Source organism: Hemitrygon akajei, chromosome 4, assembly GCF_048418815.1.
Source record: "Hemitrygon akajei chromosome 4, sHemAka1.3, whole genome shotgun sequence".
Taxonomy (NCBI): domain Eukaryota; kingdom Metazoa; phylum Chordata; class Chondrichthyes; order Myliobatiformes; family Dasyatidae; genus Hemitrygon; species Hemitrygon akajei.
Genome location: NC_133127.1, coordinates 170,958,233 through 170,985,713, shown reverse-complemented (window position 1 = coordinate 170,985,713; position 27,481 = coordinate 170,958,233). Strand labels below are relative to the sequence as shown.

Below are 27,481 nucleotides of genomic sequence, written 5' to 3'. Positions count from 1 at the left end.
ACATAGACTCCTGTGGAACACCACTAGTCACCGGCAGCCAACCAGACAAGGCTCCCTTTATTCCCTCTCTTTGCCTCTTGTCAATCAACCAATACTCTATCTATGCTGGCTGTCATCCTTCCTGTAATAGCACGAGCTCTTAACTGGGATATATGGACTAGGATGCTTTGTATGTAGGAGATGAGGTTGAAATAGTCACCATCTCTGCTGAGGATTTAATTGCATAATATTTCATATTACAGAGGATTACAATAATTGTAACCAGCTATGGGATTGATTCCTCTCCTTTGACAGATGGCTGATGTCAAATTATTTCCTACCTGGAATGTTTATGATCATGGAGAAGTTGAGCCGAGGGGAGTTTTGGTGAATATAGCATTTCAAGAAGCAGTGATGTGGGTATGTGCAAATAGTGAGTAAGCAACTATTTTGTAATAAAACCACTGTGATAATGGAAAGTCAAGAGATTTTAAAGCAATGATTGAAAGAATTAACATTACAAATTGGTAATACACACACAATGCTAGAACTCAGCTGGCCAGGCAGCATCAATGGAAAAGAGTAAACAGTCAAGGTTTTGGGCTGAGTCCCTTCATCAGGACTCTTGTTTATAATTACAAATTGGTTTCTATTTCCTGAACAGTAGCAAGGAAATTGATAGAAGTTGCTGCAAATAGTTTCCTCGAACCAAGCCAAAGTTGTACAACACAAACACCCTTCAGTTCACCACAACCATATCAATCCTATTACCCTTCTACAATCATCCCATTCACCTGGACCAGGACTACATCTTTCTATGCCTTGCCAATTTCAGGGTCCGTCTAAATGTTTAATACATTGCAATGACTTTCAGACATTAACCACTATTTGTGGGGAAAAAACTTTTCCATCAAATCCCATTCTCTCTTTAAATCAATGTCCTATTGTTGACAGCCTGATAAGGTATGGAAAGACTTGAGACAATATTCTGGACTTGCAGTTGATGCCAGTTTCCTGTTGGTCCTGTCATCCACTTATCCCCACCCTTAATTTGAAAACAATAAATACAAAAGTATCTGAAAACAGTTGACACTGCAGCGAAGGTTTAAGTTAACAAAAAAAAATTGCAGATGCTGGAAATACAAAATAAAAATGCATGAAACACTTATTTTTGTAATTGCCTGCCCCAGTGTATTGTGAATTCTGACAAACTTTGTTGGACCTCAATCATTGGCTTTTGCTTTCTCCACTGATGTTATCTAAACTGACGAGATTCCCCCACCCCCCCCAATCACATTTACTTCAGCAAAAAAAGTGTCAGATTTCTTAGCCTTGGTACAATATTCCAGAGGGAATGGACAATGATTGTACATTCAGGCCATGAAATGGTGCATCACTGCAGGGGCAGGTAGACACAGAGGCCAGTCTGATAGCTACTTCAAAGTCCAGAATAAACATGCTCTCCAAGTGGAAACGAGAGACTGAAGGTATGTGGAAATCTGACATGCGCAAACACTCAGCTGCATGCATGAATAATACTGGTGAAACTCAGGTCAGACAGCATAAATTGATAGGAAGTGGAAGTGGACTGTCAGCATTTTGGGTCAAACCCTTCATCAGTACTGATGAAGAATCTTGACCTGAAATGTTGACTGTCCACTTCCCTCCATTTCAGTTCAAGACTCATCAGTACTGGACTCACAATTTTGAACACCCATTTCCCTCCATTAATGCTGCCTGTGCTACTGAGTTCCTCCAGATTAATGTAAATTATTCTCAAACTGCCGAGCGCATTATTGGAGCCTCCCTGCCCTCTATTGTGGACCTGTACTCTTCCAGGTTGAAGAAGAGGGCGGGGAACATCATAAAGGACTCCTCCCATCCTGCGCATGGACTGTTTGATCTGCTTCCACCTGGTAGGCGCTTCAGATCCCTCCAGACTAAGACTAATAGGCACTGGAGAAGTTTTTTCCCTACTGCGGTCACTTTGCTGAACAGTTAACTGCCGGTTAACTGTCGGCTAACTATTACTTGGATTGCACTACCTGTATGTATAATCTATATTTTCATTTATATTTATCATTATTATTGTTATGAGCAGAGAGACAACATCTGCCGGAAGTAAATTCCTTGTATGTGCATAGGTACTTGGCGATTAAAGTCTGATTCTGATTCTGATAAGGGACTTGTGCTAAAATAGCACTAATGTAACTCTACTCCATCTATCGTTGTCACAAGAGAAAACCCAATCAGATAGAATTGATCTAACCGATTAACAGTATAAATATTGTCAAACAGATCCTGGTGAAAGCTGACTACCGTAGAAAACCTTGCTGGGCCATATTTATTCTGACCCCACTGGATACTTAAATTGTCATTTTGGGGGAGGAAGGACTATAGCCGTCCATTTACTTCAAGTACTTACTCAGGGTGGCAAGTTCAGCTGATAACAATAAACAATACTCAAAGAAAATGCATCACACACGAGGGTTACAGAGCTGTCATTAAACAAAGACTTTACAAAACATAGAATAAATACAAAAGATCATTTTCATTCCAAGACAAATACAACACCAAGATTAAATGCTTGAATTATTAGCACTCAAGACATGAAAGATTATAGAACAGTGTGTACAAAAATGTTATAGGAGACATTAAAAGAATGATGTTTCATAAGAAAAGAATTTAGATAGAAAAAAAATAGAACTGCTCCCCCAGGTGATGCATTGACAGCTCTCCATCATCCTTGATGCCTCAGCCACAACTGAAAAGTTAAAGTCAGATAGTCCAATGATTTATGCTTTTGTTTTGCACTTTAAAAGCATCCCTCAAGTGGAAAATTAAAGAGGAAAAAGAAAAGGATGCTGGCACTCAATGACAAGTCTGAGAGAAAATAAACTCATTTCTTCTTCAGTTTAAATTCTGACACATGGAAATGCACAGTTTAGCACTGAGAGCAAACAACTGAACCACCATTTTTGATATAATTTTGGAAATGTTTTTTTTTAAATCTAGTGTTAAATTTTCTCAAGACAAGGCTAAAATAAGATGAAAGGGTTTTAAAATATTTGTACCTGTTTCAAATTCATATCGACTTCAACTCAACCACAGCACAACATTTTAAAGACAAACTAGAACAACATTTTAAAATTTAACAAGTTTTATAACATACCTATATATTCTGGGAAGTTTTATTAAAATTTAACTCCTCCATCCCTCCCATGCCCAGAATCCATGTTCAATAGCTTCCAAGCACAAGTTGCTATATATTGAAAATAAAAACTGTTTGAGGTTACAGATCATGTGCCAAAAAGTGTTTAAAAACATTAAAATCTGGCTAGTTTTTTTTTCCTTGGTGAATGGGTTGCAAAGGAGGATGAGGTTACTACAACAAATATATGCAGCTATTTAATAAAGTGTTTTTTTGTTAAATATGACACAAATGATGGCAGGGTTTTAGAGCTAGGCAGCAGGGTGGGAAAGTTTGACTGTAGATTTGAGATCAAGAAATTAATCTAAGTTCCAATGGAGACAGCAGGAGGAATAATTCTATGTTTAGTGCAGTGTAATACTATCAAAGAACCCTGCTTTAGTGAATACAAATGATAGGAAAATTGTGAAACTTAATGAACTGCATTTTAACCAAATGCTGCTAAAAGGTGCTTTTATTAACAGTTAAAATTCCTTCTTCAGTTCATTGAAGTGTTAGTATATTCTTGCAGTGCGTCATTCATCCTGAACACATAGGCAGTAGAAGCATCTCCCAAATGTTGCAAATCATCCAAGGACAGAACACAGGGATCGTGGTCTTGCAGCATTAGAGGCAGCTGGGAAGATCCTTGTTCAATGCGCCGAGAGCGCCTTACGGGAGTCAGAAACTTCAAATCTTTGATCTCGGAATTGCTGTTTTCCTGATGAACTGGATTCTTAGCACTGCAGGAGGAGAGGTTTGTAAACCAAGTGAACAAACTTCATCATAGTCATAATAAATCAGTTACAGAGTCAATAGCAATCACAGGATACACAAACACAAGAGATTCTGCAGGACACACAAATGCACATGCTGAAGGAACTCAGCAGGTCAGGCAGCTACAATGGAAGGAAATAGTCATTGAAATAGTCTTGGCCTGAAATGTCAAACCAGTTATTTCCCTCCATAGATGATATGCTACGAGTTTCTCTGTCATTTTATGCATGTTGCATAGGACAAGATGTACAAGGATGCTATATGCAAATTATTTGCTATAAAACAAAAGCAGCTAAAATTCAAGCATTTTCTTACCTTTTCTGTTTAGGTGTTGCTTTCACATTATACTTCACAGATGACCCTCCATTTTTCATTTTACTTGGTGTCATCATTTGCTTTAGTGGGGTCTTCATGTCTTCAATTTTAATGTTTTTAATCATTTCAATCTCTTTAATCCCATAATCACTATCTGACTGGGCCCCACAGACTTCATCCTCAACACCCTCCACTATTTGCCCCAGGGGAGGCAGCTGCTCTTTGGCTGCAGGCTTCATCTCTTGCTCTGTGGGGAGTTCCTTTGCATTAGGCACAGATTCCAGTCCAGTGGCATCTTCGTCCTTTCTGGAAATGTTCTGTTCATCATTTGTGGACGGACAGATTTTCTGCTCCTCAGCAGGGAGGAGATTCTCAGGATCATTTGTAGAGTGCTCACTTTCTTCTGTAGGCAGCCTCTGTTCACCATTTTCCTCTTCCACTTCTTTCTCCTCCATTTCCTTCTCCTCTGGAGCTTCTTGCTCAGTCACGTTTTCTAATGACAGTTCTGGATTTTGCCCTTCTCCATCCTCCTCTCTTTTGCTTTTATCTTGGACACAAGAGACAGTATTATTAGTCAGATTTGTACTGTGATCCCCAAGGCATCTAGTGCATCATTAAAACATAGAACAGTTCAGCACACTACAGACCCTTCAGTCCTGGATGTTGTGCCCATCTATAAAAGCCTACTACCTGATCAGTCCAACTCTTCCCACCTATGCAGCCCATAGTGTTCCGTTTTATTTAAAAAACATCATATGCCCATTTAAGAAACTCCTAAATGTCACTATTTTGTCTCATGAGGAAAAGTTGAGAGAGTTAGGGCCTTTCTTCAGACATTCCACATATTAAAAAAAAGTTGAGTTTTAAATATCATTTTCTTGAATAATTATCCACCACATTTCCTTACAACTCACTCTGTTACTCTTCATGAGAAAGGAACTGAGACCAGATTATTGGACTTCTTACAAATAAATATTCAGTTTCAATTCAGTCTGATTTGTTGGAAACACAGATGAAGAAAAATGGATGATATAGGAATATTAAAACACTTGGCTTCACCAGAATATTGCTGCGATAATAAAAATTACACTCATTTCTGGATCTCAATTGTAACTGGACTTCTGATTTATCTATTAACAGATTCTATTAATGTTATTAAATACAATCAGTGCCCAAATCATATGTGATGCAACTATCTTGCTTGTACTAAGCTTCTGCTTGGTACTTTGATTTTAAGGGAATCTTTAAAATAACAAGTTACCAAAAATAAGCAAAATGAGGACAGTAAAGTACAAATTGAAAGGAAGCAAGTGAGCAGGTATTTCAGGCAAATCCACACATTAATTCTAGGACGGAAATATTTGGGTTAGCAACAGAAAAAGTAATAAATATTGCAGATAACCAATTGTTTATGCAGGAATGAAAACAAAAGCCAAGACTGCACCATTGTTTAAATTATTTATTTAGAGAATGATGTGGATATTCTGGTGAATTAGGAGATGTGTGCGTAGGAGGCTCACTGGTGATGCCCTGCCCGTTCAGCCAGAATGTACACTTGCACTAAGTCCTAACTCACCATCACATGGTTTCTTCGGAGTCTTGGTGTTTCTCAAAATATCTGCCAGTGTATTACGCAGTTCTTCTGCAGGCTGAAAGAAAAATAAAAGTGGTGTAAAAATCACTGCTACAATTCTCATGGTACCAGAAATTCAAGTTACATTCTCAGGTCAGACTTGTCTCAGCAATATCTCTGCAAAGGAATGGACCAAGTGGCATTCACAGTGTGCCTTATACTGCAGTCTCCTCCCCATTGTTAGTTAGTGACACTGTAGGAAGGGCAAATTCAAAGTCACTTGGATCACATTTCTTAAACAAGAAAAAATCTGCAGATGCTGGAAATCCAAAGCAATACACGCAAATGCTGGAGGAACTCAGCAGGCCAGGCAGAATCTATGGGGAAAAAGTACAGTTGATGTCTTGGCCTGAAACATGGACTGCAATTCCACCCCTCCCCCACAGAAGCTGGCGGGCATGCTGAGTTCCTCCAGCACTGTGTTGCTTAGATCACATTGCTTCCCCATTCTGATGTTTGGTCTGAACAGCTACTGAACCTCTTGACCATGTCAATGTGCTTTATTCAGTGAGTTGCTGCCACATGATCAGCCAATTAGATATCTACATTAACAAGGTGTACCTAATAAAGTGTACACCGATTGCATTTTGTTCAGCAAACTGATTTTCCTCATTATCATGCTAATAACATTAAACCACAAATTGTATGGCTACACGCGCTCTTTTCTGCATGTATTATTCTCAATGAGAGAACTAATTCCCTCGGTAGGGAGCTCAATACTGCAGTAACTTGAGAGCAATTCATATATCCACCCAAGTGTCTTTAAACATTATAATTGTACCTGCCCCCACCATTTCCTCTGGCAGCTTGTTCCATGTACCCAACACCCTCTATTTGGGAAAAACTTGGCTCCAAGGTCCCCTTAAACATTTTCCTTCTAAACACAAAGCTATGCCCTCCAGTTTCAGACTCCCCTACCCTGGGGAAAAATTGACCTATTTATCCTCACTGTTTTAGAGACTTCGACAAGATCTCTCTGCCTCTTTCACGGCAGAGAAAACAATCCCACCTTATTCAGTCACTCCCCAATCCAAGTAGATATTTTCTGTGCCCTCTTTAGCTCAATCACACCTTTCCTATAGCAGGGCAACCAGAACTGCAGTACTAACTGCAGTTTGACCAACACCTTGTTTTGTTGTAATACAATGCCCTGACTATTTTCAGTGATTAGACTGCTGATAAAGGGGAACCAGTGGATGTGGTGTATTTGGACTTCCAAAAGGCATTTGACAAGGTGCCACACCAAAGATTATTACTTAAAGTAAAAAATCATGGGATTGGGGATAATATTCTGGCATGGGTGGAGGATTGGCTTTCTAACAGAAGACAGAGAGTTGGGATAAATGGTTTATTCTCAGACTGGCAGTTGGTGACTACTGGTGTTCCAGAGGGGTCGGTGTTGGGACCCCAACTCTTTACAATCTGTATTAATGATTTGGAGAAAGGGACTAAGTGCAACGTATCGAAGTTTGCTGATGACACAAAGATGGGAGGGAGTGTAATGAATGCGAAGGACATTGAAACCCTGCAGGGGGACATAGATAGGCTGAGTGATTGGGCAGACATTTGGCAGATGAAATATAATACTGACAAGTGTGAGGTCTTGCACTTTGGCAGGAAAAATAATAGAGCAAGTTATTATCTAAATGGAGAGAAACTGGAAAGTGCTTCTGTGCAAAGGGATCTGGGGGTCCTGGTGCAGGAAACACAAAAAGTTAGTATGCAAGTGCAGCAGGTGGTCAAGAAGGCCAATGGAATGCTGGCTTTTATTGCTAGGGGGATGGAGTATAAGAACAGGGAGGTCTTACTGCAGTTGTACCGGGTATTGGTGAGACCACACCTGGAGTACTGCATGCAGTTCTGGTGTCCATATTTAAGAAAGGACATACTGGCTCTCGAGGCAGTGCAGAGAAGGTTCACTAGGTTAATTCCGGGGATGGGTGGGTTGATGTATGATGAGAGGTTGAGTAGATTGGGACTCTACTCATTGGAGTTCCGAAGAATGAGAGGCGATCTTATTGAAACATATAAGATTGTGAAGGGGCTTGATCGGGTGGATGCGGGGAGAATGTTCCCAATGATGGGTGAAACTAGGACTAGGGGGCATAATCTTAAAATAAGGGGATGCCGTTCCAGGACTGAGATGCGGAGAAATTTCTTCACTCAGAGGGTAGTGGGGCTGTGGAATTTGCTGCCCCAGAGAGCTGTGGAAGCTACTACACTCAATAAATTCAAAACGGAGATAGACATTTTCCTGGATAAAAATGGCATTAGGGGATACAGTGAGCGAGCAGGTAAGTGGACATGAGGCTAGGTTTAGATCAGCCATGTGATCTCCTAGACCAGTTTTCGATAGCCTGGATGGGTTGGAGAGGAATTTTCCAGATTTTTTCCCTGGGTTTTTTCCCCCCGGGTGATCACATGGGTTTGGGCAGGATGAATAATAAAATAAAATGGGCGGCATGATGCCCTGTTGGTTGGCACTGTTGCCTTGTGGGATTCGGTGAAAACTAGAGTTAACATTGGATCAGCCATGATCTTGTTGAATGGCGGAGCAGGCTTGAGGGGCCGATTGGCCTACTCCTGCTCCTATCTCTTATGTTCTTATGTTCTAAATATTCTGTCTACCGCAGGTTGCAGAAGTAGAGGCAACAATACCTGTGCTCCGGTTCTGACGGCTTGTTCATAAACAGCCATCACGTCGTGGACAGATCCTTTGCGCTGCTCAAGGTAGGCGAGGCAGATCCAGTACCTTGCAAACTTCTTAGCCTTAGGGACACTCTCAGTAAAATTCTCAAGAGTCTGCAAAATATCTTCACGTGGGCAACCCTGAAAAAAACGAGTCAAAACAATTCAGATCTGAGACAACGAGTAAACTGCTGGAGAAACTCAGGTTGAGCAGCATCTGTAGGATGCAAGGAATTATCAGCGCCGAGTTAAAACCATGCATCTGTTATCTGCAGATGCAAAATATCTGCTTGTGCATTCCCAGCTGCAAATTAACCAGGCTTAGAAACAAACTTTGAAGTGAGAAATATTTTAAGTTATCAGAATATATCTGAACATATCACCACATATGCAAACATACTGTAAACGTACCCAAGGAATGTTACAGTAGAACTATGAACTTGGACATTGCCATTTCTGGCATAATGACACGCAGTGGCCACTTTATTAGGCACACTGTTCGTCAATACAAATTTTAATCTGCCAATGCACAAAAACATTTCAAGAGGTTCAGTTTGTTTTGCAGACCAAACACCACAAAAAAAGGGGAAGAAATGTGATCTTAAGTGATTTTGACCATGGAATGGATGATTGTTGGTGCCAGACTGGGTGGTTTGAGTATCTCAGAAACTGCTGATCTCTTGGTTTTCATGCACAACAGTCTAGAGTTTACAGAGAACGGCATTAAAAAAAAAATTCCAGAGTGCAGCAGTTTGATGGTCAAAAACATTTTGTTAATGAGAGGGGTCAGAGGAGAATGGCCAGATTGGTTCAAGCTGACCAGGAAAGTAACTCATCACCACATGTTAAAACAATGGTATGCAGAAGAGCATCACTCACTGGACCACACGTCGAACCTTAAAGTGGATGGGCTATAGCAGCAGAAGACCATGAACACACTCTCAGTGGCCACTTTATTAGGTAAAAGACATGTAATGAAGTGGCCACTGAGTGCAGGTCAAATTTTCCCTTCCCCCAAAGTCTCCATTCTTGCTGTGGTACAAAATAAAGGCCAATTTTTTTTTTTTTAAAAAAGGCTTTCATCTCACAACAAAAAACTACATTATTGGCATCACCAGATGTTGGAGTTGCAAACTAAAAGACTTGATATTGGGGTGGGGGGGGGAATTCCCAGACATATAACACAACTCTTCCCTTAGGAAAGCTATTGGAAACCTATGTAGTGTCCTACTTGGGGCCAGAACAGTTACTTAATAATTATTAAAGTATCCCCACATTAGAAGGGAGATGGGTAGAGGAATCACCCGAGTAGTTGAAAGGTTAAGACAAAGTAGAAAGTTACATGAGAAAATAAAAAGAATTACTATTAAACTATTAGATGAACTCTGCTATCTTAATAAAAAGCTTTTACTGCTCAGGATCTTGCAGAGGCTGATTGGGTGAGATTGTTTGTAGGGAAAGGGGCATCTACTGGAAAGTGGTTTTGGAGGCTTTAAAGTGCATTCTTTCTTCCATGTCTTCTGTTCTCTATTACATCCCCTCTTCTCTAGCCCTGCATCTTTCTCCAGTCAACCTTACAGCTCTTTACTTCATCCCCCCCTTCAGGTTTCATCTATCACCTTGTGTTTCACTCTCTTCCCCCCCCCCCCCACCACCCCCTTTAAAATCTACTCATTTTTTTCCCTCCAGTCCTGAAGGGTCTCAGCCCAAAATGTCGCAAAAATGTCGATTGTACTCTTTTCCATAGATGCTGCCTGGCCTGCTGAGTTCTTCCAGCATTTTGTATGCATTGCCTGGATTTCCAGCATCTGTAGGATTTCTTGTACTTGTGATTAAATTGTATTTATTTACAATACCCGGTATTCACCAGGGCCTGACCTGATTAACTTGCAGACCTTCTGGGAAGCTAGAGGGGAAATAAAAATGTGCTGGCCCTTGTTGTTTTACTTCATCTCTGGCTACAGGTGAGGTTCCAGAGGACTGGAGAGTGTTTAGTATGGTACCATCATTCAAAATAGCAAAGAGCCAGGAAACGACAAGCCGATGATTCTGACAGCAGCAGTGGGTAAATTGCTGAAGGGATTCTGAGGGACAGGATCCACTAATGTTTGGAGACAGGGCCTGTTTCAGGACAATCTGCACAAATCTGTGTGTGGAAAGACATGTCTGATGAATTTCTTGGCATTCTTCAAGAGGGTAACCAGGCAGGTAGGGCAGTGGTGGTTGTCTGTATAGACATTAGCAAGGCCCTTGACAAGGTCCATTATGACAGGCTAGTCTGGAAGGTTAGATCATATAGGATCTAGGAGGGATAGTGGATTGGATTCACGATTGGCTCAATGTTAGGATACTGAGGCGATGGTTGAGGGCAGTGATGCACCATCAATAACTCTAGGAGACTGGAAGTGAACGATAGGCTTTTATTAACAGTGAAAATGGAACACGACCATGTCGAAGACTGAGGGAGGAGCAGTGCCCCAATCGCCTTTATACAGGGGTCTGTGGGAGGAGCCACAGGAGCAGTCAGCAGAGGGGCGTGTCCAGACAGGTATACATAGTTTACCACAGGCAGTTTCTTGAAATGGAGGCCTATGACTAGTAGTGTGCCACAGGGCACAGTGTAGGGACCTACTTTTTGTAATTTAGATACATGACTTTGATACAGATGCACAAGGCATGGTTTGCAAATCTGCAGATAGTAAAACAGGTGTACAAGTGGATGTTCATTGGATAGGTATTTGAACCAAGGATTAGCAAATGGCTTTCAGTCTCGATAAATGGTATGATCTACCCAATCTAGATCTGGGTAGATCAGACCAGAGTTGGACTTGTACAGTGAATGTTAGAGTCCTGGGGAGTGTTATGGAACAGAAAGACCCAGATGAGCATGTGCATAGATCCCTGAAAGTGACATCGCAGGCTGTTAAGGTGAAAAGGCTGCATTTGGCAGATTGGCCTTCATCAGTCAGGGCACCCGGTACAAGAGCTGGGAAGTCATGTTCCAGTTATACCAGACAATAGTGAGGGCCCAAAAATGGGACAGTTTTGGTCGCACTGTCCCATGGTAGCATAGCAGTTAGTGCAACACTATTACTGCTCTGTACACTCTGATGTACGAAGTTCAATTACGGCACTGTCTACAAGGAATTTGTACTTTCTCCTCATGAACCATATGGGTTTCCTCCTACAGTCCAAAGACATACCAATAGTAGGTTAACTGGTAATTAGAGATTATCCTGTGATTAGGCTGGTGTGAAATAGATGGATTGCACGGCAGTGTAGCTTGTTGAAGTGGCTGTTCCATTCTGTATCTTTAAATAAAAATAAAAGAAATAAGGAAAGACATTCCTAAAATAGAAAGCGTGCAGAAAAGATTTACCACAATGTTGCCAGAACTTGGGGGCCTGAGTTTCGAGGATAGGTTGCGTAGAATGGGACTTTACTCAGTCTCCCTGTTCCAGGGAATAGTGACCTAACAGAGATACTGTATATACTATCGTGAAGGGAATAGACCAGATGAAAGGACATTTTTTCTTCCCCACCCCCCCAAGAGAAGGGAAGTTAAACACAAGGCAACATTGGTTTAAGATGAAAGGCAGGAGATTTAGAAGGGATATCAAGGGATCTTCAAGTAAAGTGTGGTGTGTATTTGGAGTGGACTGCCAGCAATAGTGATTACATGCAAAAGGATGGTGTGTATTTGGAATGAATGCCAGCAAGTAATTGGGCACATTAGTAACATTTAAAAGTCATTTAGCCAAGTTCATAGATTGGAGAGGCAGAGAGGGCGACAGGCCAAATTCCCAGGAGGTAGGATCAGCTTGTAGGGCAGCACATTTGGCATGGATGAGCTGGGCAGAGGGAGTGTTTAATGACCTTTGCAAGAGGAAATGTTGTTCACAAGTCAATATTACACTTAGTCCCTCCCACCTGAGGTTCTATACTAAGTGCAACTGTATAAAAAGCTGTAATTACCTCATTAATCCGATTCAGAAACTCAGAGAGAGACTGGTTTATTTTGTTCACGAGTTCACTCTGATTTTCTTCTTCCACAATTGTCGTCCAAAGTGATTTCACTGGCTCTTCTGCAGATTTCTTTTTCTGCAAGGGCATCGTTTCTGGTCGTTTTCCTAACTTCTCCTTTGACATTAGTAGTGTTCTCCTGCAGAACAAAATTGTTAAATGAGCCAAAATATACCAGTGCAGACTTTGCACAGTAGTGTACGGTTTACACAACGCTTTACAGTACAGGCAACCCAGGATCAAGTCCTGCGCTGCCTACAAGGAGTTTGCACGTTCTCCCCATGACCGTGTGGGTTTTCTAGAGGTGCTCCGGTTTCCTCACAGTCCAAAGACTAGTTGGCAGGTTAATTGGTCACTGTAAACTGTCCCGTGAATTAGGCTAGAATTAAATGGTGGGGGGGGGGGGGGGGGGGGGGAGGAATTTCTGGGCAGCATGGCTCAAAAGGGATGGAAAGGCCTACTGTGCTCCATCCAAATAAAATCTTTGGCATTTTAAGTTTCAGCCTTCAGAAAATTCTCAAACCCATAACCTACAGTAAGAGTTGCTCAGCTTGGAAATAGGCCATTTGGCCCACTGCATCTGTGCTGGCCATTATGCCCATGTATATTAATACCACCTGTGTGCATTAATTCTGTATCCCTTCGGGCCTTGTCATTCAAGTACCTGTCCAGATGCATCTTAAATGTTACACTTCCTGTCTCCACCACCTCCTTTGGCAGCTCACGATGGATGCCAACTATTCTGAAAATGTCATTCCTGTGCTGAACTATGTATACCTGTCTGGACACGGCCCCCCTCCCCCCCCACTGACTGCTCCTGTGGCTCCTCCCACAGACCCCTGTATAAAGGCGATTGGAGGCACTGCTCCTCCCTCAGTCTCCAGGATGTTGTGTGGTGGTCTCTTGCTGCTGACAGTGCTTTCTTCCAGCTAATAAAAGCCTATCTCTCGCCTCACGTCTCCGAGAGTTATTGATGGTGCATCAATTCCTCAGGAACTCTTGCTCATTTTAAAATTACACCCTATAGTTTCAGAGACCACTGCCACGGGAACCAGACCATCTACCTTGCCTGCCATAATTTTAATATCTCTTTCATGGCACTTCAGCCTCGCCTGATCCAGGAAACCGGACCCAGCAGCCAATCAATCTTTCATTGTAACTCGAGCCCTTCAATCCAGACAATGCCCTTGTTAATCTTTTCTGTACCTCATCTAGCTTCACCACACAGTTCTAGTAGTTTGGTGACCAGAACTGTATGCAGTATTCTAAGCGTGGCATAACCAATACTTTGCACAACTATGTCAAAACTCGTATCCAATCCCTTGTCGATGAAGGCAAGCACAGTAATACACCTCATTCACCTTTGTAGTCATGGTCAGGTAAGCATGTACATACCCCAAGCTCTCTGTTCTACACCACTCTCCATGACCCTACCTTTACTATATAGGTCCTGGCGATGGTTTAACTTCCCAAAATGTGAAGTGATGCATTTTGAGCTAGAATTTGTTTTTCATCCCCTTACTCACTGCCCCAGTTGAAGGAGACACTATTGTAATGTTACAAGACCACACCCCTCCCTCACCATCACTATACTAGCAACTTTGGAGTTATCTGTCAATACATTGGACAAAGTCATCAGGTGCAGGAGAAAAGCTGCTAACTACATGTTCCCTGCCAAATCACACACCATTCCATCTTTGAAGTCATACTGGCACTTAGGCATCCAAATTCTTGGAATCTTGAGGTGCAGTACCTTCATCAGAAGGATTATAAAGATTCAGTGCTCACCACCACCTTCAAGGCCATTAGGGATACAATAACTGCTAGCCTTGCCAGTGATGAAGGAATGAAAGGAATGATGGCTCTGGGTCTGCATTCACTGGAGTTTAGAAGAATGGTGGGGGAGGGGCATCTCATTGAAATCTACCAAATATTGAAAGGCCTACATAGAGTGGACAAGGTGAAGACATTTCCAATAGTGACAGAATCATAGGACCAGAGGGCACAGCCTTAAAACAGAATGACATCCCTTTAGAATGGAGAGGAGGAGGAATTTCTTTGGTCACGGGGTGGTGAATCTGTGGAATTCGTTATGACAGACAGCTGTGGAGGTCAAGTCATTGGGTATATTTAAAAGTGGAGCTTGGTGGGTTCCTAATTAGAAAGGGTGTCAAAGCTTAAGGGGAGAGGACATTCTGCTCTCCAACGGCCATTAAATTGGACTGCATCTGTGGCAACGAAATACTCGGCGGGAGTACAGAAACGGACGGAATCACGGATGCCACCATTCAGCCATTTGTTTCTGTAACAGATGATTTTCCCCCCCCCAAGGCATCGGACTACCAACCTACTGCCCTCTGCTGTGCCTATTGTCTTGTTTATAATTCATTGTAATGCCTGCACTGTTCTGTGTACTTCATGCAGTCCTGGGTAAGTCTGTAGTCTAGTGTAGTTTTTGTGTTGGTTTACGTAGTTCAGTGCAGTTTTTGTATTGTTCATGTAGCACCATGGTCCTGTAAAACGTTGTCTCGTTTTTACTGTGTACTGTACCAGCAGTTATGGTCGAAATGACAATAAAAAGTGACTTGACATGAGAATAGGGTTGAGAGGGAAGATAAAACAGCCATGATCAAATGGCAGGGCAGAGCAGACTCAATCGGCTGAATGTCCTAATTTTGCTCTTATGTCTTAAAAACTAACTGATTAAAAATAGCCATCAAGGTTAATGACACACAATTACCATATTCTGAATATAAAGAATGAATAATCAGAGAAAATATTTACCTTTTATCTGCTGGAGGCTCACCATCTTTTATGGGTTTATGGCTGCCTTGATGTTTTGAAAGCTTCCACGCTGGGGGTCTTGCAGGTAAGTCTTTGGGGGCTTTATGGGAGGATGCAGCAATTCTCTTTGTTGTGATTGTTTGAGTTGCCACTATTTCAGGGTCACCTTTCCCAGACTGTTTAAAATCTATTTTGATGTTTAGCACATCGGCTGTGGTTGCCCTTTGCTTTGTTGCAATACTGCGAGCAGAAGCTGCTGTTAATCTCCTTTCTTTATTATGGGGTGTATTATTCCAGATCTTCCGAACAGGCTGCACATTTTCCACCCCTTTCGGCCTCGGCTTGTGCAGCTTGTCCTGAGATTCTTTATTTCGTACCTCCGTATCAGAGAGACTTGCCACTGCATCAGACTTCTCCCTCGTCTCACTCTGCTGAGAAGCTGATCTGAAGGACTGGATTTTGGATTGTACAATTTTACCACGAAATGAACCCAACACAGGCTTCTTAAAAGTGGAAGGCGGCAGCTTTGGATTATTGCCCTTCTCAGCTATCGATTTAACCTGCTTGTTTTTCATCGCAAAGAATGATTGGCTAAGTGTGGCATTCTGTGCTCTTGGTTTTATATTGCCCCTTTGCTCCACGAGTGAATTGTGCTTTTGGTTCAATGGCATTTTCTCCGGTTCCATTGATTTTTGGAGAGACATTCCAGTTTTGCTCAGAGCAACACTGTTGTCTTCTTTTGATTTTTGTTCTACTTTTGAATGGTCCTCTTGGACTGATGATGGCAGGTTTTCAGGTTGAGTGATTTGGTTGGCAGGCATTTTAGCTCTAAAATTAACTGAGTTAGTTCTCTGTATGGATGGCTTTTCTCTTTGCTTTGATAAAGTTGACCCAGATCGGATACAGGATTCGGATTCAGAATGGTTTGGAACAGCTTTTTTTGGCTCCAGCCGTTTGCCTTCAGATACCTAAAACAAGATACTTAGATGTATTAATTTCACTTTTCTGAACAGAAATTTACAGTGTAGCAGCTATAAAACTTGTCATGTCATATCATCCAAAAACAGAGTCATTATTCTAATCCTACTTCTGAGCTCTTGGTCTAGAGTCTTGAAATTACAGATGTTCTTGTCAAAGTAATTTAAATAAAATGACAAGTTCAGTGTCTGTCATCAGATTATAGGATCTAGGACTAGACCAAGACAATCTTCCCAATTCTCCTCCAATCCTTTTACCACTTATTAAATCTATGCAACTTGATACTCATTATCACCTCCATTAGATCTGAATTCATTCTCTGGAGCTTCCTACTGGGAAAACAGACCAAAGGCTTTGCACTGATTAAAATGGACAGAAAACTTTTTTCAAGTTTTTAAAAATAGTAACAGATATCCAATAATTCACATTATAGAACAGTACCATACAGGAATAAGCCCTTGGCCCACAATGTACATATTGAATACAGTGCCAAATTTAACTAACCCATGCTGCCTGCAATGTATTGCTTATTCCTCCAGATTCACGTGTCAATTTAACAGTTTATGTTGTACCTGCTTGCACCACTCTCTCAGCAGCTCTTTCCAGATACCCATCCCTGAATACAAAGCTTTTCCCCTTTCACTAAAGTTACATTCTTGAGTGTCTGACATTTCTACCTTGGGAAAAAAAGCCAACTATCTACACTATCTTTGGCTCTCATGATTTTTTTTTTAAAAAATACTTCTATCCTTTCAGTCTCTGATGCTCCAGAGGGGGGGAAAAAAATCCAAGTTTGCCCAAACTCTTACTTCTCATACCCTCTAATTCAGTCAGCATCCTGGTAAAACCTCCTCTCCACACACCCCAAGCTTCCACGTCCTTCCTGGAATTGCATTTGTCACCACTTTGAATCTGTAGTTCCCATTTCTTTCACTGTGTATTGTAAATCAAAATTCTTTATAGTTTTAATGTAATGATCGGAAAGGGAGGGGGAGGTAGTTGCTGGGAATGTGGTCTGGGAGCTGTTACGAATGTGAAGCAACTCTGAGGGGCCGAAGGGTACAAAGTCGCCCCCTCCTTTTTGAGAATCGCAAGATCGCTATTAATTCGGGTCTGGGACCCAGGAAATGAGAGAGAGAGACACGCAGAATACACAGGGTTTGGAATGTGTCCTGGCCTCAGCGGAACTGATCCACTGATAACGGCCATTGTCTCTCGGAGACGGAATTGTGTATTGAGTACTATACTATTCATTGAAAACCCTCAGGGGACAACCAGAGTGGGCTGGTTGAGGGATTGCATCATCCCAAACTGATTGACATCTGAGACCCCGTGAGTAAGGATAAAAGAGGGTCTGGGGAACAACCCCTTTAGACGCAACAGGAGAAACGCTAGAAATCCCGTGATAGCGTTTTATAGCAAAGGCCGGTGAGAGCTCGTGTGCCTCACGAGCCAGGGTGGTGGGCTCATCACGGAAGAACGGTTTAGCTAAAGGAGAGGCCACAAGTGAAAGGCCACGACAACGAGACTCCTGACGGATCGAAATCATAAAAGGAAAGTCGGCAAGTTTTTTCTCCAAATCTCTCTCTCTCTCTCCAACCATTGCAACACAGCGGTCCCCAACGGCTGCAGCCTGCATGAACTGAGTGAACTTTATATTTCCATCGGACAATACATTATCCCCTAGACAACAATAGAGCTTATTTCTTATTGATTATTATTATGCCCACACTTTTAGATTTAGTATTGATGACGTATATTATCTGCATATTTGCATTGATATTATTTTTGTGTATTTTTACTAATAAATATTGTTAAAAATAGTACCATCAGATTTCAACGGACGTCTCCATCTTTGCTGGTAAGTGACCCAGTTACGGGGTACGTAACAGAGCCAAAGGAGCAGTAACCAAAAAAAAAGTTTGGGAATCACTGCTGTAGATTATATTAGTAGCTCTCCCCAAATTCACTACCATCTGCATCTTTCTCTTTAGTATGGATGAAAAAAAAATGTTCTTTTAGGACCCTGTCCATGTTTTCTACTCTATTACACGGCTCTTCAGTCCCAAACAACTTTCCCATTCCTCTGAGCAGGAATTTTTCTTCCAGGAGGGAACAGTAGTCCTCAGGGTCCCCCATCCACAGCTATCCTCTTGCTCTTGATACATTTATGGAATACCTTGAAATTCCTCATATTCTTGCCAAGGATATCTTCCAGCCTTTTTGTACCCTCCCTCTTTCTCTCAAGTTCTCTCCTACATCCTCTATACTCCGCCAGGACTTCACTCAATTCCAGTTGCCTCTGCTTGTCATATGGTTATTCTCCCCCCCACCCCACCGATCAAAAGCTTCAATATCCTTTGTCATCCAAAGTTCCCTAATCAACTTTGACCTTCATCCTTATCAGAACAAAATAGCACAATACTTAACTATCTTTCAGAATAAAACACCCTTTGTCAGATGCTATTTTACCCAAGCATCTACTCATCACCTTTACTCTACGAAAATCAGCCTCCCCCCACCCCACTCATTTAGGACCAACTCAAAGACAAACCTTGCCGCCTTTCCCAGCTATGAAACTTCCATGTACGTGGTCTGTTCCCAAAGTGTTGCCCCATTCACCCAGATTCATTTTCCAGGATCAAGTTCCCCAAGATCCAATTTCCTCATATACAATAAATTACAAACTTAACAAGGCAGAAAGATAATACAATCCTTCCAACTTCTCCAGTCATCCAAAATAATTTATTTTATTCCCGTTTTTTAAAAAAAAACTCAGGCTAGTAAAACTACCAAGCTTTATCAAAGGCTTCTCTCTATAGAGATAAAATATTATGTTTTGCGTATAGCTGTTGAGATGTTGTAGTACTAGGAAATTAACATTCTAAATACCTTATGCTTGCAAAAATAATCAAATACAATTTTTTATAACATTGTTAATATTTCATTGAAGTTGACAGCAATCCATCAATAAATCTAGACTAACATTCTGAAACAAAGTGACAGAAGCATCTCTGATGGATTCTATCTGATGACAGATTTTACATCACTATTTAAATCACATGGATTCTTAGGTACTGTTCATCATGAATGGAACTCATTACTCTAAAGCTAGAGATTAACCCTCAAATGTACAAGGTATAACATGAAGCTTCTATTGATGCAATAATTAACAAAGTTTTTCTTTGATTTCTGTTACCCACCGTTGTTTCCTTCTGCCATTTAGCAACCCGAACTTTTTCAAAGTTTGTCTTGTCTTTCAGGCAGACCCTACAAGTAAAATGATTTGTATAATCAGAAAAGCATTTGTCACCACTTCTTGTTTCCAAAATTTCTCATGTACTTGCCATTTTAAAAAATTAGAAATTTCAATTTCCTAGTAATGACATCACAATGATGACATATCATGCATCTACATCAAATGAGGGGGAGGCTACAAAATTGCCACACATTCATAGGTACTATTTATAAGCCAGATAAATTAAGTTGCGAAGTTACTTTAAGTGGACCAACAAATCTGCATCAAAAGATTCAGAAGCAGAAATATTAAGGTCAGACAACACACCTGAAGCTTGAATACTCTAGAGTCATACAGCACAGTAACAAGCCTGTCAGTCTTCCGAGACTATGGTGTAAATGGCCAATCACCTTTTTTCAAATTTTGTTTCTACTTGCCTACATTCCAAGTCAATTTACAGTGTCTAATTACCCTTCAAACTTGCTCATGTTTGAAACATTGGCAGGAATATTGACACTTGTGGTCAGAGTGGTAGACTCCACTGGAGGTCCTAATTGAAGCTGCTAAGTAACTGTGTCACCATACAACACCATGGCATAAAATTGCCAACGATGGGCAGGGAAGGATCAGACAGAGCGAAAGAAAAGAGACCAAAAGACATTAAAAATTCCAAATAGTGGCAATGCCAGCTGAGAGACCATGAGAAAGGCTATAGAACATGCAACACCGAGGAAATGAATGAAATCCAAGAGGAATTAACAAATGGAGATTGAAAACATCGACAGTATAGTATTGTGAGATGCAAGATTAGATTACAAGACCATCTAAAATTGTTGAAATCATTTTTGAGATCAGAAAGCTGAAAGTATGCCAAGTCTGAAGATGAGATGGTGTTCCTCAAGGCAACAATGAGCTTTGTTGAATAATGTTGCCAAACGAAGGGAGAGGTCAGTGTCAGAACAAAATGGGAATTAAAATGATGGGCCTTGCAGACTGAGGTGCTCAGCAGGTGATTACAATCTGTATGTACGTTTTCCCTTCCCATTGTAAAAGACCATGTTGTACACTGTACTCCCTCTTCACAAGATTAAAATACACTGTTCTACTTGCAAAAATCATGCAGGTGATTACAATCTGTATGTACGTTTTCCCTTCCCATTGTAAAAGACCATGTTGTACACTGTACTCCCTCTTCACAAGATTTAAAATACACTGTTCTACTTGCAAAAATCATGCAGGTCTCAGCACAGTAGGAAGGGAGGAAGTAAGAAGTGCATCTCCTGTAGTTGTTTGGGGAGGTGTCATGCGAAGGGGAAAAGGGTATTACCTCTGATTTTGGGACAATGGGACTAAGTAACTAAACAAGATTAGCCACATGTGCAGAAGCTTAGAAAGCCAATATGATCCCATTTGAGATTTACAGAATTTTGAGAGATATTGGCAGGATAGCTACTGAGAGACAAGTTTCCTTTAGCTCAAGGATTTACACAAGAACATAAAAGCAGAGCAACTTATTTGGTCCTACCAGCATATTCCATTGTTCAAAAACCATGGCTGTTCCAAATGGCCTCAACCTTCAAAAACTACTTGACACCATCCCAAGTCAAATGTCTATCCCATCTAGAACTGGGGGATGTTGTTTCAGAAGGGGATCAGTTACTCAAGACTGAGATGAATAATTTCTTAATGCAGAGGTGGTCAAAACGTCTTTATCCAGAGGACTGTGGCAAGCGTAACTGGTCGCGAGAATCAGTACATATAGGGTGGAATGCAAAAGAGGATCTGAGGTACAGCCATGATCTCAATGAAGCTTCTTCCCCCACTGCCATCGGATTTCTAAATAGACATTGAACCCAACCTCGCTACTTTATTTCTGGGTTTTCTTGTACAACTTTTAACTCAACCATATTGTACTGCAATTCAGTTTTACCCCCCTCCATTTATCTACCATGCATTTCATTGTACTACTGCCATAAACTAATCTCATGCCATATGCCAGTGATATTAAACCGGATTCTGATTGATGAATTGCAGATTAGAAACAAGAATGCACTGAGCCAACTTTACTTTATGGAATATGGACACTGCAGGTGAAGCCAGCATATGTTATCCATTCATTATTACTCCAAGGTGGAATGGCATACTAGATGCACTGGAAAATAATGAAATTTCCTTCTCTGAAGAACATCAAAAACCAGGTGAGTTCCTGTTTTTTAAAAAAAAATTAAACATTGATGGCCTGGCAGCTCCATTCTTATTGATTGAGACCAGCACTCTTAATCACATTTCTTCTGCTTTTACAATTTCCTCATGCTTTAATTCAAATCCAGCATGATCATTGACTAATTTTTGTCTAAAGATCGATGATCCAGGACCTTGAGCACGACAGTACATACTGGACTCGTGCTTCTGCATTTCAAATCAATGGTTTCAGAAAAAAGTACAAGGAAGACAGCATGAGAAACGATTAGAGCATTGAACAGTGGGCACAAATATGCAAGAAAAATGCTCAGTCATAATAGACTCTAAATCTTAAAATGCTCTACTTCAATGAGACCTGACACATTCTGAACCAATCATTCAAAGCTAGATTCATTAATGTTTGCTATCCCCAAGCAACTCCCCCCCCCCCCCCAATTTCAAAGCTGTTGTAATCATCTCACTTCTATGGTTGCCTTCAACAGTAACCTTCTCAATGCGTCATTGTTCTGAAAGGATCCAGCCTGCACAGCTTACATTCAATTTTCGCTGCCTCTGGAGTTCCTCTCTGGATTGCACTCCCCCTCTCACCTTGAGAATGCAAGTTCCACCTCATGGACAATGTGCTCACAGTCATCGCAAACTCAGTGAGAAATAAACATCACTGCACGTTTTAAAGTAATTCTCAACCAACTCCAACAAATCAAGTTATTTTATGTCAACATACCTCCAATAATAATTTCTTCTACCAAACTCACAGATCATTTCCAAGTGTTCTTGGAACACATGATAGAGGTGTACAAGATATTAAGAGGAATAGACAGAGTGGACAGCCAGCGCCTCTTCCCCAGGGCACCACTGCTCAGTACAAGAGGACATGGCTTTAAGGTAAGGGGAGGGAAGTTCAAGGGGGATACAAGAGGAAGGTTTTTCCACTCAGAGAGTGGTTGGTGCGTGGAATGCACTGCCTGAGTCAGTGGTGGAGGCAGATACACTAGTGAAGTTTAAGAGACTACTAGACAGATATATGGAGGAATTTAAGGTGGGGGGGGGGGTATATGGGAGGCAGGGTTTGAAGGACGGCACAACATTGTGGGCCAAAGGGCCTGTAATGTGCTGCACTATTCTATGTTCTATAGAGTTCAGTTCTTGATCGCATTCTATTCCTTGTCTAAATGTTCTGTTTCCTACGTATGCTAACTTTCGCATGCTGCAAGTGTCTTTTACTCAGGGTGCAGAAAAATATTTTGGAACTTGGCACTAGCAGAGTTGAAATCCTACTGATCTCCCCCAGAAAAAAAGTTACCCTCAGGAGTTAATCTCATTTCATTTTCTAGAGCCCTGTAAATCTTGAAACTTGGTGAAAGGCTGGATGAAAGATGCAAATCAATCCTTCGCCAAGATTCTCCACTTCCAAGTTTGAAATCCTGCTTCAACAGGTGTCGGTGCTAACCGACACCTGAAGAACAGGAGCAAAGTAGCAATGTGAAGATCCAAGTCAAATGTGTAACCAATGTCAGGGACCAGATCCACCTATTCAGGTTCAGTGTAGCATCCTTCACAGACAAAGAAGCTACACCCATCATTCCCACCCAATGTACTACTCTCACCTTTAAAAGACTCTGGGATGAGGTAATTTAAGTGCAGTTAATTTCAAACCTAGAGCAGGATTCTTTGAAATGTCTGCTTGTTATGTTTCTACAGTTCATCTTTTGCTCCATGAAAACAGAAGATTTGTGAAAAAACACAAGGAAATCTGCAGATGCTGGAAATTCAAACAACACACACAAAATGCTGGTGGAACACAGCAGGCCAGGCAGCATCTATAGGGAGAAGCGCTGTCGACATTTCGGGCCGAGACCCTTTGTCAGGACTAAATGAAAGGAAAGATACTAAGAGATTTGAAAGTAGTGGGGGGAGGGGGAAAATGCGAAATGATAGAAGACCGGAGGGGGTGGGAGGAAGCTAAGAGCTGGAAAGGTGATTGGCAAAAGTGATACACAGCTGGAGAAGGGAAAGGATCATGGGACGGGAGGCCTAGGGAGAAAGGGGGAGGGGAGCACCAGAGGGAGATGGAGAACAGGCAGAGAGAGAGAAAAAAAAACAAACAACTAAATATGTCAGGATGGGGTAAGAAGGGGAGGAGGGGCATTAACAGAAGTTAGAGAAGTCAATGTTCATGCCATCAGGTTGGAGGCTACCCAGCTGGTATATAAGGTGTTGTTCCTCCAACCTGAGTGTGGCTTCATCTTGACAGTAGAGGAGGCCATGGATAGACATATCAGAATGGGAATGGGACGTGGAATTAAAATGTGTGGCGGTCTCGGCCCAAAATGTCGACAGCGCTTCTCCCTATAGATGCTGCCTGGCCTGCTGTGTTCCACCAGCATTTTGTGTGTGAGAAGTTTTGTTTTTAATGAGTGCTATTATTATTGGCTGTAATATGATGTAAAGTTCCACACACGAAGTGCTGGAGAACCCTTCATCAAGACTGAAGGGTCTCAGCCTGAAAGGTGGACTGTTTACTTGATGCTGCTGGGCCTGCCGAGTTCTCCAGCATTTTGCGTGTGGTGCTTTGGATTTCCAGCATCTGCAGACTTTCTCAAGTTTATGTTGGAAAATTCTCCTTCTTAAAACCACAAGATGAAAACTTTACATTCTGTAGCTCCACTCCATGGACCCAAAAGGGCACAGTGCAGGTTTCCTTCATAGTCTCTTGCATCACCATTATACTAAAGAAATAGTAGCTTGCCATTACCATCACTAGATTCATGAACAAAAAACAGTTCAGCCAATCAGAAATCTCAATGTTGTGTTGCACTGCTTACATTAGTAATCAAACGCTCAATTCAGCTAATCCCTGTCTACCCAGTCCTCCCATTTCCTAAATATCATGAACCCCTGCTTGGCATCCCATTCTAGGCGCCCACCGCTAAAAAAAATACCTTGCCGCCGTTATCTCATTTGAACCAACCCATTCTCACCTTAAATGCATGCCATCTGTTACTTGAGATGTCAACACTGCTAAAAAGAAAATGACTACTCTATGCACCTCAATCTTATAAGCCTCTATCAGATCTCCCCGCAGCTCCCCAAAACGTAGGAATAAGTCCACTATTTGAGCAGTGAAATGACCAACCCGCGTTTATGATTTTTCAAATATTAATTACAGAGGTTGCCCACTACACACAATGTTTTAAAACCTACAATATTTGCAAATTACAATAAAATTTCAGACTAACAGCTGTTATTCCACTGTCCAAATAAAGCGGGAGGAACTGAACTAAGATTTCGGAATGTTCATCCGAGGCATTGACATTGCGGGAGATTGAGTCACACAAGGCAGAGCGAGCCGGCACGCTGCAGTTTCCCATTCAAAATAACTACAAGAGAAGCGCTTCTGCACCTTGATTGATAGCTTATTAAGGCTCATCACTGTAACGACGAAGGCGCTTAAATTTTTTTTCGCGTGTGAAGTATTTGGGACAGAGCTGCAACAGTTTAAAAAGAACGCAAAAAGCGTTATACACAGGTGCAAATCTTTATAATCCAAATCACCTGCTCTCCAAACGGCTCCTTGCTTGGGCTGCCACGCTGTTCGCGTACTTTTTCCTCTGAATATATTCCTCTAATTTCTGACGTCTTTGTTCTCCATGGAAAGAGAGAGAAAAAAAATTCAAGTTACCAATTTCGAAACAAGATGTGTATTAATCTGCAACAATTCAAATACAGAAGCGGCGACTATCAGCTGATCGATGGTCTTAAAAGAGCAGAGCAGTTTATAACCAACACAGAGCAACCAGACACATATTGACGACTACCTTGATAGGATATCAACTCCCAAGGCTTTCCCACAGTATGACTACTCGTGACGGTGGCCATGTCACCGTTTTATACCGAAATTTGTCCCCGACTCTTGTCGATCCGAACCGCCGCTTGCTGCTCTCTGGGATTTGATTTTTCGCTCCCTACAGATGATTGGTTATTCCGTTCCAGAATTAGCTCAAACTGACCAATCAAGGATTTCGCCCCAACATGATAATGCACAGGCGCATGCATGGCCTTGAGATATTATTTGAATAATGATGTAAGAGGGTTCTGAAATAGAATGCGGTGTTGCGAAAAAAGGAATATTCAGCATTTCATATTCTCCAGCTCTGCCAACCCGCTTCTTCGCTATTTGAACGTTAAATGAAATGACTCAGGCCCCGCATTGTGATTGGAGCGTTTTTTGCGAGATGGTAATCACGTGATACTCAGACAACTCTTTTGAAAAGCAACAAAAGCTTTTTTTTGAAAAACTGATCAGGAGGTGACGAATGAAAACTGGCAGAGAGAGAGAGAGAGTTGAAAATGTGGGATGCAGATAGCGTGGATGCTGGAAATCTGAAATAAAACTGGTAATGTTGGCGGTATTTAGCTGGTCAGTTGCTTCTTGGAGCTCTCGTTGGGCTTTTAAAACAACCGACCTGACCAGAGATTCATTCCGGTATGTCCAAGATGTCTTCTTCATTTAACCACGATTTCCACTCACTCTCCCCCCCCCCCCCCCCCAACCTACATACATATACACACACACACAAACAAACAACCAGGACAGAGCAGCCGTTTCAATTCAAATTTCCAGCATCTGTTGTTTGTTCATTTTCAAACAAGCCCAGTTGATTGGTTCCCAACTGTATGCAGAGGCTGTAGTCTTGTCAACAAAGTACAGTACTACTGTTGCTAACCCCACCCAGGCTACTCCAACCACACCCACCGAACCTCTAGCATCAACAAGTACATGGGAACAATTTCCCTTCCTCCTCACCCACTGTGTGATTTTCCTGTGATTTCAGTCTCTTGAGGCTGATGTGAAATCATCCGGGGGGGGGGGGGTGAACCCATAAGAAGCATCTGGTCCAGATGGGGTACCTAGGCGAGTACTAAAGACCTGTGCTGATCAACTGGCTGGAGTGTTCACTGAGATCTTTAACCTCTCACCTTGGCACTCTGAAATACCCACCTGCTTCAAGCAGGCTACAATTATACTGGTGCCCCAGAAGAATGTGGGAACCTGCCTCAATGACTACAATCCAGTAGCACTTGCATCCATGGTGATGAAGTGCTTCGAGAGCTTAGTGATGAAACATATCACCTCCTGCTTGAGGAGTGACTTGGATCCACTCCAATCTGCCTCCAATACCATTTCACTCAACCATGGAACCTCCCGACAGTGAAGATGCATACATCAGGATGCCCTTCATTGACTCCAGCTCGGCATTCAATACTATCATACCCTCAAAATTAATCAATAAGCTTTGAGTCCTAGGCCTCAATACCTCCCTGTGCATCTGGATCTCAATCTCCTCACTGGCAGATGTCAGTCGGATCAGATTTGCAACAGCATCTCCTCCACAATCTCCATCACCAGAAGCGCGCCGCAAGGCTGTGTGCTTAGCCCCCTGCTCGACTAGATTATACTTATGACTGTGTTGCTAAGCACAGCTGCAATGCCATATTTCAGTTTGCTGAATGCACCACTATAATTGGTTGAATCTAAGGAGGTAATGAATCAGCATATAGGAGGGAGATTGAAAGTCTGGCTGAGTGGTGCCACCACAACAACCTGTCTCTCAATCTCGGCAAGACCAAGGAGCTGATGATTGACTTCAGGAGGAGTAAACCAGAGGCCCAT

At 41.8% G+C, this 27,481-nt stretch overlaps 1 protein-coding gene across 1 annotated transcript; it reads right to left on the bottom strand.

Moving 5' to 3' along the window:
• Positions 1 to 2,469: 2,469 nt before the first annotated feature.
• LOC140726943 (cytoskeleton-associated protein 2) lies at positions 2,470 to 25,954 on the bottom strand. Its single transcript, XM_073043975.1, has 9 exons — positions 25,626 to 25,954; positions 25,363 to 25,453; positions 19,571 to 19,637; positions 15,390 to 16,357; positions 12,558 to 12,744; positions 8,553 to 8,723; positions 5,838 to 5,910; positions 4,262 to 4,808; positions 2,470 to 3,912 (listed from the first exon to the last, which is right to left on the bottom strand). Exons 1-9 carry the CDS (start codon positions 25,684 to 25,686, stop codon positions 3,669 to 3,671), a joined length of 2,409 nt encoding a protein of 802 aa, XP_072900076.1. The 5' UTR covers positions 25,687 to 25,954; the 3' UTR covers positions 2,470 to 3,668.
• Between the last annotated feature and the right edge of the window lie 1,527 nt (positions 25,955 to 27,481).

What these genes read in the sequence shown, in the direction of transcription:
- LOC140726943 (XM_073043975.1), bottom strand. Translation starts at nt 25,686, where the DNA reads ATGGCCACCGTCACGAGTAGTCATACTGTGGGAAAGCCTTGGGAGTTG. An exon ending in CCGTCAGAACCGGAGCACAG is followed by an intron (nt 5,911 to 8,552) that starts GTATTGTTGCCT and finishes TTTTTCTTTCAG; the next exon opens with CCTGCAGAAGAACTGCGTAA. An exon ending in TCCGAAGAAACCATGTGATG is followed by an intron (nt 4,809 to 5,837) that starts GTGAGTTAGGAC and finishes CTTGTGTCCAAG; the next exon opens with ATAAAAGCAAAAGAGAGGAG.